The following is a 16,868-nucleotide window of genomic DNA, read 5'->3' as shown; positions in this document are numbered from 1 at the left end:
ACTAGTCAATAGCATTTACATTGTATTTACAACTATTTACAAAGCATTGACGTTGTACTAGGTATTATACGTAACCTAGAGGTGACTTATAGTTTATGGGAGGATGTACACTGGCTATATGCAAACATTAATCATTTTAGGTAAGGGACTTGAGCATCCGAGGAACACCTGCGGGGTTCCTGGAAACAATCCCCTGTGGATTCCGAGGGACATCTGTACAGCCAAGCGAGAATAAGGCAAATGTATCCTGCCATCTAGAGATGACCCTCTGTCGCCTTTGCTTGTGCCCTTTCAGCAATTTTTTCAATAAGCACACACTAATATAGTTATACCCCCCTTCTTTTTTTTTTTTTCCAGAATAAGATTGTGTTGACTACCTGGTTTTCCTTATCTCCACTTAATCGGGTGAGAGGCGGGAAACTGTGAGAACGCGCTGTCCCCTTCGAGAAGGTGTTTCTCTCTGATACGTGGGGACTAACTTTGGTTTGTCTCTCGAGAACCGCCTCCCATTGAGTGAGCACTGATTGATTGATTGCCCACTGTATGTGGGCTCTTGCCAGGCACTGGTACCTGGAGAGAGGCGGGAACAGGTGTGAGTGCACCAAGGAGGTGGGGACAGGTCTCGGGAGCAGAGAGCAGGGGTCCCATATGAGTCTGGAGGTCGGGGGGCAGGTGGCAGGACTCACTCCTGTCCAGGTGGGAGCCTGAGCTGTGCTCTGAAGACGTCTTGCTGTTGGCAGGGAGGGGCGGAGGGCATTCAGGGGAAGGCCTCGCCCGCGGGGAGGCAGGGAGGTGAGCTCTGTTGTGACCTGGGCAGAAGGCCACCTAGGCCCCGTTTTCATGCTGGGTCCTGGTCCCGCCGACACGTATGCAGCCCTCGGAAGGCCTGTGGGATTCCTGCTGTTCTCAGCTCTGGACAAGGAGAAGGGAGCCATCCAGATGGAGGCAAGGATAGGGCCAGGCACTGTGCTGCCTGGAGGAGTCTTGTTGGAGACATGCTCTTGAATTTGGAACCAGAATTCAAGGTACTTTGCTAGAATCTGGCTTGTGGTTTCTGAATTGTCATTAAGGTTGGGCCTCTGTACATTCTGGGTGTGATCAAAGCACGAAGTGAAGGCAGAGAAAGCAGCTCTGGATTTCTTCCCCTCCCCCTGCCCCCAGATTCTGAGGTTAACATTGTGAGTGAAATTGGGGCTCCGGCCTTTGCTGTAGTGGGAAGTACTGTACTGAGAACTCCTTTAATTTGTGGGAACTGGAAATGGGTTCTGGAGGGGTGTGTGTATGTGTGTGTGTGTGTCCATCTCCTGGTCACGTCCAGTGGGGATGGAGGCATCATCTTACCAGAACAAGCCTTTCAATGACAGGGGGACCCTGTGTCCTCACACCGAGCCTCTGCCCTCCAGTGGAAATGCTCCTGCATCCTGGGTGCTGGGTCAGCAAGGCTGTGATGTGGCCAGTGAGGAAGATCCAGGGCCCTGGTATGGGCTGGCCTGGGCTGCTGGGCACCCGACTCCTCTCAGCTACTCCAGCTACAGAGGTTACCAACCATCTGTCTCCCCTAGAGCTCCCCCACCCCCACCCCAGGCGTCCTTAAGGACCCAATTTGGGGTATTTTCAGGGTTTCTGGGTGACTGCATTGTCACACACGCCAGGTCCCTTCATCTGGCCTCCCAAGCTCCTCACCCCTGAGCAGCTTGGGGGTCACGGATAGTGTCTCATTGACCTGTTACCCCAGGGCCTCACCCAGCACCTGACACAGTCAGCAACAGTGATGGTGGTGATAATAATAGCAGCCCTGGTGCTTTGAGGCCCATTCACCCTGACAACAGCCCGATGAGCTTGGTACTGTGCTGGTTATCATTTCACATTTGGGGCGACTGTGGCTCAGGGAGATGTGGTCACTTATCCAAGACCCCACAGCTAGTAGGAGGCAGCAGGGGCATTTGAACACTGGCTCTGAACCTTCTCTCCACGTGCGGTGCTGGCTGAGTGCACCGAGTGACCAAGTGAGAGACTGTGTCCAGCCCCGAGAACAGCACGTTTCTTGGGGTGAGGGTAGGGTCATAGGGCAGACTGGGTCCTGCTCTGTCACCATCCAGATGCTATCGGAACTCGATCCTAGGCACGTAGAGGGTGTCTGTGGACCCAGAGCCGTGTGTCTGAGCTCCTACGTCTGGGACAGCGTTGAGTACAGGAACCCCCAGTCTGCATGCTCCAGGGAAGAGTCCAGAGCCATGAGGGTGGGGGTACAAATCTACTGACCAACCAAAGTATTAGCATTAATTGAGCACCTCATGTTTGTCTGGCCTGATTAGAAACACCAGACAAGTTAAAAAAAAAAAATGCTGTTTTTGTCTTCAGAGAATTTATTAGCCAGGACTGTTTGGGTTGCAGGTGACAGCAAGTCAAGTTAGCTTAAGCAAAGGGACGAATTTTTGGAAAGACCCCCCTTTTTTAAAAAATAAATAAATAAATAAATAAATTTATTTATTTATTTATGGCTGCATTGGGTCTTCGTTGCTGTGTGCGGGTTCTCACTGCGGTGGCTTCTCTTGTTGTGGAGCACGGGCTCGAGGCACGCGGGCTTCAGTAGTTGTGGCTCGAGGACTCTAGGGCACAGGCTCAGTAGTTGTGGCACACGGGCTTAGCTGCTCTGCGGCATGTGGGATCTTCCCGGACCAGGGTTGGAACCCGTGTCTCCTGCATTGGTAGGTGGATTCCTAACCACTGTGCCTCCGGGGAAGCCCGAAAGACCGCTTTTTATTTCACAAAACTATGAATAGCTTTTGGTGCGAGTGGAACCAGAGACTCAAATGCCTGTGTAGGACTTTCTCTTGGAAAATCGTGGTTGGCAGGACAGAGGCGAAGCACGGAGAACTGTTTGTATCAAGGTGCAGAGTCAGGAATGAGCAAGACCCTGAGAGTGAGGAGACCAGTGTGGCAGGGGGTGTGGGTGTGGCCGAAAATAGGGTGCTGGTTAGTGGGGCCTGGGCTGTTGAGCTTTCACTAGGAGAAAGGGAGCCACTGAAGGTTCTTGAGGAGGAGAGTGAAATGATGGCCGTCGAGCCTGGGGAGTATTATCCAGTCATTGTGCTTGGGATGGACTGAGCGAGGAGAGACTGAGGCAGGCATGGTGAGCCGGGCCAGAAGGGCGGAGCGCGAAGGGTGAATTGCCAGGCGTTGATGTGCTTTTTTCCGAGAGAGCGTCTATGAAGCTGTCTGTTCCAAGAAGCAGAAAGGCTAGGTGCCAGCCAGAGCTGTACAGAGGGACATTTTCCTGCCACGGTGCGTGGGCCTCAAGCTGCCTGCCTCTCATCACAACTAATGGCAGCTGTTCCGCTTGCTGGGCCAGCGTGGAGAGCGGAGGGCTGCGTGGGGGTGGCCTCCACCCCCGCCCCTCAACCTCTCAGCAGTTTGCCTGCTTCCTCCTCCTGCACAGGCTACCCGTGTCCCCTGTTCTTCTGGGGCTAGGAGCTGTCAGGCGCTGTCCGTTAACTGCCCCCTCGGGCTAGGGCTGGTGGGTGGGATGGGAGCAGACCTCAGGCTTCGGGGCCCTGTAGGTGGGTGAAGGCGCGACCAGGTGTGGACAGAGCTGGCTCTGGGCAGAGGCAGACTGGCCGGCCTCTGGGAGCTGGGCTGTGGCACCTAAGCTGCGTAGAGATGGCAGAGCCCCACCTCGTCTCTGGGTGCTGGCCCCAAAGCATCCCAGATGACCATGTGGGAGAGCTCGACTCTGGGAGCTGAAGAAACCCACGTTAATGTCAGAAGTGAGCCTGGGGGATCTGGCAGGCCTCCGTCTGGGTCTGTTGGAGAAAGAAAGAAAGGGGGGGAGTGCTGTGCTTGTCCTCAGCAAGGTGCTAGTTTGGTGCTGATGGTCGAGGAGGGGACATGGGGAGAGTGGACCAGAGGAAAGTTCCATCTGAGGAAACGCCTTAGAGGGCCGGGCTGCAACGCTGAGCTTTGCCAGCTCCTGGGGCTCCTCAGCCGAACTGAAGACAGGACTGCTTCCCCAGGGCAGCTCAGTGTGGGTATTATGATGGGGATCATGTGACGATGTGAAAGATGTATTGTTGATTTGAATGTATTCATTTATTCCATGTGGCCTTTGAATGTCCAATTTTCATTTTACTTGGGTCACAGAAAAAACCCGGTGCTTTGAGATGTAACCTCAGAAGCAGAACCGGGAAACCGCACACCACTCAGTTAAGCCTTACAATTTCGAGTATTCACGAGCAGTGGGGCTGAGCCCGTGTACAGGTGGGAATTCGCTGCATCGGTCATTCTCTCTCTTGGCCTTGACTGCCCACAGGTGTCCTCTGTCTGCTGACATTCTGCTGTTTCTCGGGGTGATGCAAGGAGCGGAAGACGCGGGTTGCTCAGTGGTGGGGTGCCAGGTGGGCCCGTGACAAGCTAATGACCCCTAGTTAGTGACCCGCCTCACAACCTATGGGTCGGAGTTACCCATTTATCTGGGTGTGCCCTTCAGAGAAACCTCGTGACTCTCGAAGTTTCCTGCATCCACTGTGTTCTTATCTGCCCCGGGGAAAGCGACCACATAATTATCGGGGTAGAGGTTTAAGTTGAAGGTCAGAGAAGTTCACACCTGAGCATTTCCCACGCAGAGCAATTGTAATAAACACTACCAGGCAAAAGGGACGAGGCGTTCTTTACAACATTTGGGAACGCAGGTACCACAACTCAATAAGTATGTATCCAGCGCCGGCTGTGTGCTACACACTGTTGTCGGTTCTGGGATTACAGTGTCGAACAAGACGGGGAGAGCCCCTGCCCTTGCCTCGCTTGCAGTGTGCACAGCGCCGGCCGATAGAACTTTCTGCCAGGATGAGAACCTTTTACGGGATCCCAATCGGTAGCCGCTAACCGCATTGCTGTTACACACTTGAAGTGCAGAACTGAATTTTTAATTTTATTTAATTAATTTAGATTTAAATAGCCACTTGAGTAAGGACCATATCGGACAGTTCACATCCAGCAGATGCATACTTTTGAAAACTTTGCAATAGCCATCAGTTATTATTTTCTAGTCTTGTCACTTTTTTCATGGTGAATTGCAGTTTCCAGGCTGAGCACTAGGTCTTCTTGCTTTAAGTATTAGGAGCTGCAGGGACAATTCTGTGTCTACCTGGGTAGAAAACTTTCAAAAAAAAAAATGGTGCTACCAGCCTCCTGCATGGGTGCCCTGTGTTTGTGTGCATGTGGGTAGCTGTCTAGTTTTTTGATGCATTGCTGTTGCTCATTTTAAAAAATGATCTTGGTAGGGGAAAAACCAATGTCAGCCGCAGAGACAATCCTTGTAGTTGAAGCAGGGGTAATTCATGTGTCCCTGGCAGGTTCGGTGACAATAAGGGTTTTGCAGCCTGCCTGTCACATTAATTGTATGTTATTAGAGGCCATTAATCTGAGGATTATTAGCATGATGGATTTTTTTTTTTTTTTTTTTTTTTGCGGTACGTGGGCCTCTCACTGTCGTGGCCTCTCCCATTGCAGAGCAGAGGCTCCAGACGTGCAGGCTCAGCGGCCACGGCTCACGGGCCCAGCTGCTCCACGGCATGTGGGATCTTCCTGGACTGGGGCATGAACCCATGTCCCCTGCATCGGCAGGTGGACTTTCAACCACTGCGCCACCAGGGAGGCCCAGCATGATGGATTTTTAAGCGGTTGCCTTGTTGTGGAAAACTTGAATCTGAAGATCAGGGATATACATCAGTAGGTGTTTGGCGTGTTAGGAAGTGGGTCCCCAGGGGATGTAGCAGAATCTTTATTTTCTGAGCGTCTTTGTCTTTTGCAGTTGCGGGGGGACGGTGTGTGAGGAGGGCCATGGAATGTGTTCATCGGTAGGATGTTTCAAGCCCCCAGAGTCTCAAGTTCTAGAAGTTTGGATTCTTTAGAACTCCAAGAGTTCTCTCTCCCTAGAGTTCTCACTGAAGGCCCACCGATCTGTCTGTGGTTGATTTGATCATTCACTCATTTATTTCGCTCTCTTTCCTTAAGGTAGCTGAGATCGGCACCTCCCATCTCTTTACTGAAGGTGGATTCAACTGCCCTGGTGACTTCCGCAGAGGGCTTGTGTTATAAGACCCTGGGTGTGGAGTTTCAGGGTCGAATCGTGTGGGAAAGAACCAAAGCAGTGATAGTAGCACTGGCGGTGGTGCTGTAATCCTCCTCTTCACTCACTCTTCATAGCAGCCCTGTGAGAGAGGCGACTTTCTCCCCATTTCACAGACGAGGAGACTGAGGCCTGGAGGGAAAGTGCGCAGCCCAGTCACCCTTCAGGTCTGAGGGGAGCCAGGAATATCCTCCCAGCTGCCTAGTTCACAGGCGTGTTTTTCCCCCCACTCCCCAAAGAAGATCATCTTGATGAAATAAGGGTGCGAGAGAGGCAGTCAGTTGAACTGTCCTATTTGCTGTGATGGGAAATCTCAAGGGAAATTTACCCGGAATCATGCTCAGGCTTAACTGACCCCTAGCTAAGATCCATCTGACATGGCTCTTGGGAGCAGTTGGTCAATGGAACCATCTGGAGTCTTCTGATTTGAGTTTCGGAGGAGAGAGTGAGCGAGCACTTGTAACTTAGGATAGCAGCGTGCTGGAGACGGGCCCTGGCCAGATGGCCGTCTTGCCACGGGAACCCTGGAGTGGGTGCACGAGCGGCTGATCCGGCCAGGCCCTCTGGGGTGTGTGTGCAGGAAGAAGGGCCTGTAGTTGTTCCCTCAGCCTGTTTCCCCAAACCCCACGTCAACAATTCCCCCAGGTGCAGAGAGCTGATGCACATCTCGACATCCCTGTCCCGCCTTGAGGCTGGGAACACGCCTCTTCCGACCCTGGAATAAAGCCAGGCAGCCTAGTGATCTAGCCAGGCTGAAACAACGCCTGAGTACCAGATGAGAGTAGAAATCTCAGAGTCCCTCTCCTTTGGTGGACTTTTACTGGATGGCAAGAGGGTCCAGCGCTTCCGGCTAGAATGACGTGAGACGTTGGGGAGGGTAACCCTTTCCACCTGCCTATGCCTGCCAGCATGTGGATAGAGCTACATTCTGCCGAGATGGGGAATTCAGCCTCCCCTTTTCCTGCCAACTGGTAGCCTCCGTGTGGACATGCCGCGTCCGTTTCTTGGGGCGTTGGCGTCCTTGTGGAAGGTGGATGTTGGTGGGTACCTGGGTAAATAAGTATAAATAGTTTTCTTTCTGATATGTGACCGGATTATTTTCCAGTTGATTTCAAGCCTTGGCCCCAAGTGGCCCACAGATCAAAAAAAGATAAGGGTCAGTTACAAGGTTGAGCTCATTCTCCGTCGCCATGGCAACTGACCTCAGGCAACCCTCAGAGGACTACACCCAGCTCCCCTGGTGATATTTTTACTGTCCACGCCATCAATCCCAAGCCTTTCAAAACTCAGACTGCCTAATTGTCAGGGCTCTGTTTTGAAGAGGCCCCAGGTCCCCCGTGGGGCCCCAGTTCGGGCTGTCAGAGCTCATTTATAAGCCTTTCTGAAGCACGGGGGACCATGAGATGGGTCCCTCCTGGCCAGAGAGGCCTGGGAAGGTGCCTCTGAGGGGAGGAGGAAAGGGCACAGCCCATCCTCCAGGATCAGTTAAGAACATGGGGGTCCAAAATGGGGGCAGCGGTGGTGGGGCGTGCCTTCAAGCAATGGTTGGGTGTTCTTGAGTGATGGGAGGCGCTGGGCAGCCCCTAACACCCTGGCACTGGGGGTCTGGGGCCGTGGGGATGCTGAGGTGGCCTGGGGGAGTGTTAGCTGCCCACTGCAGAGTCTCCCCTCCAAAGACACCCTCACCATTTTCATCCCGGTCATGATAACGGGACAGTGTTTCCCATTGTCGAGGATTTCTCAGCCTTCTGTAAAGTGTGGACCAAAAGCTTCATGACAACAGGGTTCTAGGGAGATCAGCTTCCCCAGAAGCCCTTTTATAGAGCTCAGTGCTCCTTAAAGTTGAATGCACACCCAGATCATTGGGGTACTTTTAAAATGCAGATTCTCATTCTGTGGGTCTGGGTGGGGCCTGAGGTTCTGCACTTCTGACCAGCTCCCAGGTGATGCCAGAGACCACACCTTGCCCAGCAGGGCTGTAGATCCTGGAGGGCAGCTGGGGCCTACTGGGTTGGGGATCCCAAGATCAGTCCTTGCCCCCGCTTCCAGGCTCCCTGATTTCTGCCTGGCCTCTGGTGAAGGAGCCTCAGACCCTGTTTCCTCCTTTGCCCCTCGTCAACCCCAGCCCAAATGTCATCCTCGCCTTTCGTCTTGGCTTGCCTGGGTTCATTTCCTGTGGCATTTAATGACAGATCAATAGATAAACAGCCTCATCTGGCTGCCCAGATATTATTATCTGCCTGCCCTCTTCTCTTCTGCCCAGAGGTCTTTGTTCTTTATAGAGAACAAAGGACGGAGGTCCCCATCGGCCCTTGTTTCTATTACCTGTCTGTTTGCGGTTGGTTATTTACTGGTGTGGCGTCAGAGGGGTCCTCTCCCAGGGTCCCCCTCTTGCCTTCTCATTTGCCTGGGTGAATGCCGGGCCCTCTGCTCCTCTTCTTCCTTATCGCCATGTGCCCTGCGTGTGACTGAGCCTGGGCCCTTGGACCTCAGGGGCCTTTACTTGACCTGATCCTTGGGGTGGGCCGTGGACTCAGCCCCTGGTACTGTGGAATTGAAGTCTGGTGAAGTTTGTTACCTGAGCTGGTGACAGAGGATTTCAGCTCAGCCAGGCAGCCTGTGCACCCCTCTTCGGCTCCCTCCGTTTGCAGAGATGCTGTTGCAGGGACAACGCTGCAGCCTGGGGCTGGCCCAGGCTGTGTCACTGTGGGCACTGCCACCTCCCCTCACCTGGGAAAAGCCCCCAGCGCTCCTGCCACCTGTAGCTGGCGCTGGTGCTGGCAGGGGGGCCCACCTGGCTCAGACATGGAAACGTGGAGGGTGGGTCTGACTGTCGTCCTCTTGCCAGAGGTTTTTGGGTGATTGAGGAGCGGAGGGTGGCTTGCTAGGTCCCAGGTCTCGAGTCCTGTGGCCTTTTCGGTATTTTCTAAAACCAGAGAGGGCTGCTTGTGGTGACCAGCATGCACCCCACCCCCGCCTCACTCTGCCGCCTCCCTGGTAGAGGCTCTGCCCTCTAAGCTTCTTTTCCTCTTCTGTCAGTTGAGGGAGCCCCTCGGTGCCTGCACTCCTGGACCAGGCCATCTTGTGAGGATCCAAACAGCAAGTTCCTGAAGGCAAGAACAGCTTTTATAAGCCCTCAGTCCTGAGAGTTTCGGGGGGACCACTGGTGTCTGGTAACTGGCCAGTATCCCCTCCCCATGTTCCAAGCACTGTATTAAGTGCTTTACACAAATCGTTCATTCCCTATTTACTGAGCACCTACTATGTGCCAGGCCCTGTTCCAGGCACTGGTGACATAGCAATGAGCAAAATAGCCTTCATGGAGCTTATATTATTCTTTCTGTGTGTGTGTGTTCTGTGTGTACATGTGAAAAAGAGTCCGTGAGTTAAAATAAACAATCATCTCTGTACTATGCCAGATGGCAGTGAGCATTCTCAAGGAAATTCAAGGTGGGGAAGGCTCTAGAAAGGATGGGGTGTGTGTGCTGTCTTTGCCGGGGGGTGTCTGGGTAGGCCTCGGTGGTGGCATCATCTGAGCAGACACCTGGATGAAGTGAGGGGAGGGGAATGAAGAGTGGATCTGGAGGAAGGGTGTCTCAGTGAGCGCAGTCGTCCTGTGGCAGAAGAAGCCTGCTTGGCCACCTTACAAAACCCTGTGATGCTGCTTCCCATTTTCTAGCAGAAGCAGCTAAAGCTCAGAGAGGTTAACGAACTTATCCAAGCACACACAGCGTGTGGGTGATGGAATGGGATTCAAACCCAAGTGTTTCTGGTTCTAACTTTTGTGTCCTTAACTGCTGCTTCCTGAATTGAGGTAGCTAATCATGTCCCCTGTCTCCACAGGTGGCCGTCACTGGTTATCTCCTGGAGGGGTGTACGTATGAACGATATCTCTCTCGGGGGCAGCTTTTCCCAGTGGGGTCCCTGCTTAGAGAAGGGCCGGGCAGGGCCCACGGCTGTGGTGGGAGCGGGTCACGCTCAGTGCATTAGAGTCCAAGAACAATGCCCTGTCCCTCCCCACTGCAGCCTGCTGCCCCTCCCTCCCAGGCAGCAAATTATGGCCTCCGAGTGTGTGCCCAGGCCTGCCTTTGACATCAGTGGGGCCCACCTGAGCTTCACCTTCAGGATTCTGATAATCAGCTTTCTCTCCTCCTGGCTTCCCCCAAGACCTGTATGGAAATAAGTATGTGTCTGCCAGGGATCAAATGCTTTTGGAGACAAAAGTCGGTACGGAGGACATTACAGGGAGCTATCATCTCGGCACGATGTTCTTCCACAAAGCTCTCTGCTCCTCTTTTGGGCTGACACAGTTTCAGCCTGAAAGGTTCCAGCAGGCTGACTTGGTTTTAAGCAAAAGCATATCCTATTATTTTTTTGAGAAATGAAGTGTAAAATTAACACTTATTATTCCTGAGCAGAGGAAAAAAAAAGAGAGGGAGGGACTCTGGGATTTTCATGCTTGTCGGGTTGTTTGTTTGGCAGTTTGGCTTTCTATTTATTTTTATTTTAAAGAAATCATAACAAATCAATAGATTCCCCATGCCAGCCCTGACTTATGGGGACTGGGAGGCATGATCTGACACAGCGAGCTGGTGAAATCTGCATTTCACTCTACAGATGAGCGGGGCTGCATAATTCACTTGAGTTGCGTGGGTCTCTCTTATGGATGCCTGTCATGTGCTATAAAGAAAACAAAAAGAGAACAGAAAGAAGAGGAAGGGATTGTGCATCTTTACTCACAAAATCCTCCAGCCTCACGCCGGGGTGGAGGGGCCTGTGGACTCCCAGACAGCTTTGTCATTCCGCTCCAAGGTGTCGCCAAGCCTGTGTGATTTTATATAATTCAGGAAAGTTACTCGCCGAGGGTGCTGCTGTCTTCAGACCCTGCAACTTGGGATGGGATGAGGGGTTGTCAGCGCCGGCGGGGTGAGAGTGATGGTGACAGTGAGTTCTCTCTATAGCCATGGGCTGGCTGGTATTGGGTCACGGGCGCGCAAAGGAGTGTTTGCACGCTAACTAGGGCAGCCCCTGCCACCCCTCCCCACTGTTTTCTTGGATGGTTTTATGGGCAGAGGTGCACATAACGGGCCCCCCAGGGAGCCCCTTTAGTCCCCACCGTTGGGGAGAGGGCCTCGTTCTTCAGGAAGAAGATTTGCAAATCAGAAGGTCTGCCTTCAAGTGGGAGAGGTTCCCAGGTCTATGGGAAGCCTTCAGGCTTTATTATTTTTCACCCACTTTTACTTTTTTGCTTGTTTTATTTTCCCTCTCCTGTCTCCCAGGTTTGACTCTTAAACACATTAGGTGGGGAGTGAGGAAAAGGAGCAGCTCCCGTAGCTGTCTATTGGGCTCTTGATCTAATTATCCCGGAACCTCACATGGGCACCGGTTTGGGGCTGTGATTTGCTTAAATGGCAGCTGTTTAGACCCCAGAACCGGCTTGCAGCTCTAGTCCGCCTGACTGTGCACATATTTATGAACATGGGTGCCGGGTGTAGCTGCGTCTGTGAATCGGGGGGACCGGCTGATGAATTGCTTGGCGCTCGGGGATGGAAAGTGACTGTCAGACATGATTTCTCTGATTTATAAGTTGCACGAGCCTTCTTTGTCCTCTCCGTGTTTGTGTATCAGATGGGCATGTCTCCATTCACAGCCAAGTGGATAAAGGCCCTCACTCGGCAGAGAGCAGTAAATCCTCCTTTGCCGTCTCAGCCCAGGGAACCCGCTCTGTCTAGGCATGGGGAGAGAGACCGGCCAGGGCATCTCTCCTCCACGAGTATTTCCTGAGCCCCTCCTGTGGGCCCAGGTGGAGCCTCATGCTATGGGGACCAGAGGAGAAGACATTATCTGTGCCTGTAGCCTAGTTGCCAGGATCAGGAAGACTCATAGGATATGGTTAGATGAATCCAGGGTCACTGTGCACAGCCAGGGGCAGCCATGCAAGCTGGCATAGTCGGGGAGGCTGCCTGGAGGTGGTGTGCAGGTGGGATGCGTAAGGATAGGGAGGGCTTTGTATCTTGTTCAGAGTACCACCCCCAGCTGGTTGTGTTACCTCAGCAAGTGGTCTAATTCTCTGAACCCGTTTTTTCTCTCCTAGAAATGTGGTTTTCCCAGCAAGCAGGGTTAATTCTGAGAGTCAATTTGTTATAAACTCAAACTTCAGTTAACTATAATAGAAACCTCTGTACAGTCATCCTTTTCACATACCCTCTGCCTCATTAATGTGCAGGAGATGTCCACATCCTAACAGGGAGGGCATATATAAGGGTGGTCTCTCTCTCATTCATTCATTCATTCATTCACTCATTCCTTACTCTGTGCCAGGCTCTGCGAAGCACTGTTTGGGCGGGGGAGGGGGTGAGCAGGGGGTGTGTTGCGGGGGGGTCTTCTGAGGCAGTCCCCCCACACTGGAGGCCATCTCTAATTATGATGAGAGCCTCCCCGAGGGAAGTGGAGGACGTGCGTTGGGGCCTGTGAGGCGAGCGTGCTGAGCCGGCCCTGTGTCCCAAAACTTGTCAATGAATTCCTTCTCCGCCAGTATAAATGGAAGATCAGCTTGAATCTCTGTCGGGTGCATGTGGCCTAGTTGCCGGGGCTCCAGGGGCGTGACAAACACCCAGAAGATTCCAGCCAGTGGGCTATGTGGGGCAGGCCCACCTGCACACGCACGTGTGTGTTTGCGCCTCTGCGGTGGGGTGCCGGGTGGGGGGGCGGGGAAGGCTGGGCCAGGGGGATGCCTGCTGTCCCTGCCAGCCCCTGCCAGGGCCTGGGGACCCAGGGACTCGCCAGGAGCCTCAGCCCATCTGTGTTCGTGTTTTGCCACTGGCAGAGCCCCTCTGCTACCTAATTCTTGCCTTTGAGGGCTAATCAGAGCACCTGGCACCTTTGGTGAGGCTGGTTCCCTGGGGGAGCCCGAAGGGGAGCCTGTGTCCTTGGCTGTCCCAGATAATACTCTCCCCGATACTGGCACGCTTGGCAACAAACACCTATTGAGTGCTTGTTGTGTGCCAGGGACTGGTCAAAACCCCTTTTCATGTATTAAAGGAGTATTAACTCATTTAATTCTCACATCAATTATAAGAGGAAGGCTATTTGATGGGGGGGGGATTGGCTTTTTTTAATACTTATTTGATTTATTTTCTGTATTTTTCTGTCTGTGTCAGGTCTTGGTTGTGGCATGTGGGATCTTCACTGAGGCGCGCGAGATCTTTTGTTGCAGCACGCGGGCTCTCTAGTTGAGGTGCGCGGGCTCAGTAGTTGCCCCGTGGCATGTGGGATCTTAGTTCCCCGACCAGGGATCCAACCCGCATCCCCTTCATTGGAAGGCAGATTCTTTACCACTGGACCACCAGGGAAGTCCCAGGAGTGACGTTGTTTTAAAGCCTGTTTTTCAAAGTCTTTTTAAAGAGTAGTTTTAGGTGTACAATAAAATTGAGAGGAAGATACAGACTTTCCTTCTATCCCCTGCCCCACACATGCATAGCCTCCCACATTTTCAACATTACTCACCATGATGGTACATTGTTTTGCAAAGAGGAACCCAAAGTGAAGCATCATAGTCACCTAAAGTCCATAGTTTTCCTTGGGACTCACTCTTGGTGTACATTCTATGGGTTTGGACACATGTATAATGATATATACCTATTAGCATAATATCATACATAGCGGCATCATGTCCTCAAATTCCTCTGTGCTCTGCCTATTCATTCCCTACCCAGCCCCAGTAACCACTGAGCTTTTTATTGTCAGCATAGTTCTTCCAGAATAATTGGAATCACACAATAGGTAGTGTTTTTCAGATTGGCTTCTTTCACTTGGTAATATGCATTTAAGGTTCCTCAGTGTCTTTTTTTTTTTTTTTAGCACTGAATAATATTCCATTATCTGGATGTATCACAGTTTATGTGTCCACTCATCTCCTGAAGGATATCTTGGTTGCTTCCAAGGTTTGGCAATTTTAAATAAAGCTACTATAGACATCCATGCACAAGTTTTTGTGTGGATGTAAGTTTTCAACTCCTTTTGGTAAATACCAAGGAGTGAGATTGCTGGATCATATGGTAAGAGTATGTTTAGTTTTATAAGAAGCTGCCAAACGATCTTGCAAAGTGGCTGTGTTATTTTGCATTCTCACCCACAGTGAATGGGAGTTCTTGTTGCTCCACATCCTCGCCAGCATTTAGTATTGTCTGTGTTCTGGATTTTGGCCATTCTCGTAGGTGTGCAGTGTTAAGGAAGCTATTATTAAGTATTTTAGAAAAGAGGGAACCGAGGCACAGAGGGGTTACATAACTTGCCCGAGATCATGCAGTAAGTAGCAGAGTCAGGTTCCAACCCTGGATGATGTGACACTCAAGCTGGGGCGATTCTCTGTCACCACTACTGACCAGTGGGCCACACTGGTCACTGGTATGGCCCCTTTCATTCTCTCATAGCCCTGTGAGGCAGGGACTCAGGTGGCCCTCATCTACTAAAAGTGAACTGTTACCCAGGCCACATGGCTTGAAGAAGAAGCCAGGATTTGAATTCTGCCCTGCTGGTCCTGGGTCGGGGCTCCAGACCTCAGCTCTGCTGGTGGGAAGTTGACGCTCAGGGCACCCTCTAAGGTGCCCTGGGCACCTTAGAGTGAAGGTTTAGGGACATAGCAGCTCCCAGATGGGGAGATGGAGCTGTGTTCTGATCTGGAAGTAGCAAAGGGTGTCTGCCCACTGTCCATGAGCACTGGGTAGGCTGACTGTTTAAAAATTTTTAAAAGAGCACTTTATTGTTTTTTGCAATATCTTCCAGGCGCTGCCCATCCCTCTTAGACTAGAATCCCCGAGCCCTCTAATGGCCAGCAAGGCCCTTTGCGAAGTGCATCCCTGGGTCCCCACTGTCCCATGCTGTCCCTGGCCCCCCAACCGTCAGGCACTGCCCCCTTGCTACCATCCAGATGGCCCCGCGTGGGCTCACCTCAGGGCCTTGCCCTCGCCTCTCCCCTCCAGAACTCCCTGTGTTCCCTCATCACCTCCTGACGCTGAGTTATGTGTTGATTGTCTTTATTATGTCTCCCCACCACTAGAATGGGGGCAAGTGCATTATCTGCTTAGCTCCCCGCAGAATCCCCACCTGGCACACGGTACATGCTCGATAAATGGTCTATTGGATTTTTAAAAAATTTTGGTTGGACTCCCTTCCCCATGTGGACCCCATCCTGGGCCCCTCTCCTCTATGATACAGTCTAGAATTCAAGCTACTTGCCTTGTTGCTAGACCAGCAGGAGAAACCACAGCAAATGACACATTCAAGAGCCAGATATTTGGGGCTGACGCCCCCTGGGGTCTGTTAGCCTTCTGGGAGCTGGACCATCTGGAGCTGGGATGGGTCTGGACATCCACAGCCCCTCCCCAGCCCTGGTTCTGGGGGTCAGGGAGGGCTGGCCTGGGGTATACTGGGGGCATGTGGGCTCCTGCAGGAGGACACGGTGTGCAGGGTTGCTGACTGGCCGTGGCTCTCCTTGCAGAGGAAGGCATCAACCATGAGTGTAAGCTGTGCAACCAGATGTTCGACTCCCCGGCCAAACTCCTCTGTCACCTCATCGAGCACAGCTTCGAGGGCATGGGAGGCACCTTCAAATGTCCCGTGTGCTTCACAGGTAAGTGTGCCCGGCGGGGAGCACGCAGGGAGAGGGAAGGGACCCAGGGGCCCAGCCCTTCAATCCCTGGCCCTCAGCATCTGGTCCAACGTGGCCCCGGAGCTCACGGGGAAGCCCCGAGGGATCCGCAGCCCTATTGCTCCGCCTGCCTCCACATAGAGCTGACCCCGGCCCTCCCCGTCTACGCTCTCTGCTCTCTCCTCTTTGGCAGCGTGAGTTCCTAGCCCGCCTCCCACCCCTGCACTCAACTGCTGCCACGCTTTTTCCCACCCAGCCTTGCCCCTCCTTGCAGTTGGCCCTTCACGGGCCCCAGGCTCGTCTCTGAGCTCTGTCCAGCACCAGTGGGGTACCCCCTTCGCACACCTCCTGTCTCGCCCTCCTCCCTGGCCTGCCCCAGCCCCTGCTTCATCCGTGCTCCAGGCTGGAGGGGTCAAGGGCAGCTCTGCCGGCCAAGTCCCCAGCCCCCAGACTGGCTGCCGGCCCAGGCGAGTGGCTGTCCCGGCCTGAGGCGAGTCTCAGGGGCTCTGCCGGCCCCCCTCCTGCTGCCCAGATGGCAGCCGGTGTGCGTGGGGGAGGCTGGCCTTCCCCTGCCTCTCCCTGACATCTGTCGTCTGCCACGGCGGGAAGTCCACCCCGGGGAGGGCGCCTGGCAGGAGGGGATCTCTGAAGTGCTCACCTCCCAGACACACAGCTGCTTCAGGGCCACCTCCTGTGTGCACCCAGGGTCCGGACCGCATGGAGGATACAGCTACCGGGAGGCCGGGGCTGTGACCTGCTCCGTGACAGGCCCGAGGAAGGGGCTCCACAGCGGGGAGAGTCCCCGCACGCTCACACCCCTCTGGGGTTCCCAGGAGTCTTGGCACACGCTGGTGCCTCTTCCCTCTCAATCCCTCCGTCTCAGGAGCCCCTACCCATCTGTTACCATCCCACTCTGTGAGCTGGGTCGGGGGCTGCCACCAAGAGGCCTCAGTTGCCAGGTCTGCCCATCCAGGCTGCAGGGGCCCCTCTGTGGGGATCCGAGGATGCTGACAACCTCAGCAAGATGAGTGATTCCTGTTCATTGAGTACCTTCCTGTACTAGACACTGTGCGGAGCTTACTTAAATCAAAT

At 53.2% G+C, this 16,868-nt stretch overlaps 1 protein-coding gene across 5 annotated transcripts in view; it reads left to right on the top strand.

The window, feature by feature from the left end:
• ZNF423 (zinc finger protein 423) overlaps positions 1-16,868 on the top strand; it is a 328,197-nt gene that overhangs the window by 281,168 nt on the left and 30,161 nt on the right. For all 5 annotated transcript variants that reach the window (XM_059044776.2, XM_067018596.1, XM_067018598.1 and 2 more), the window contains one exon: positions 15,627-15,758. In XM_059044776.2, coding sequence (XP_058900759.1) covers positions 15,627-15,758 — 132 coding nt within the window. The remainder of the gene's footprint in view (positions 1-15,626; positions 15,759-16,868) is intronic.

Source organism: Kogia breviceps, chromosome 18, assembly GCF_026419965.1.
Source record: "Kogia breviceps isolate mKogBre1 chromosome 18, mKogBre1 haplotype 1, whole genome shotgun sequence".
Taxonomy (NCBI): Eukaryota; Metazoa; Chordata; class Mammalia; order Artiodactyla; family Physeteridae; genus Kogia; species Kogia breviceps.
The sequence above is the reverse complement of the archived record's forward strand: the minus strand, read 5'-3'. Positions and strand labels throughout refer to the sequence as shown.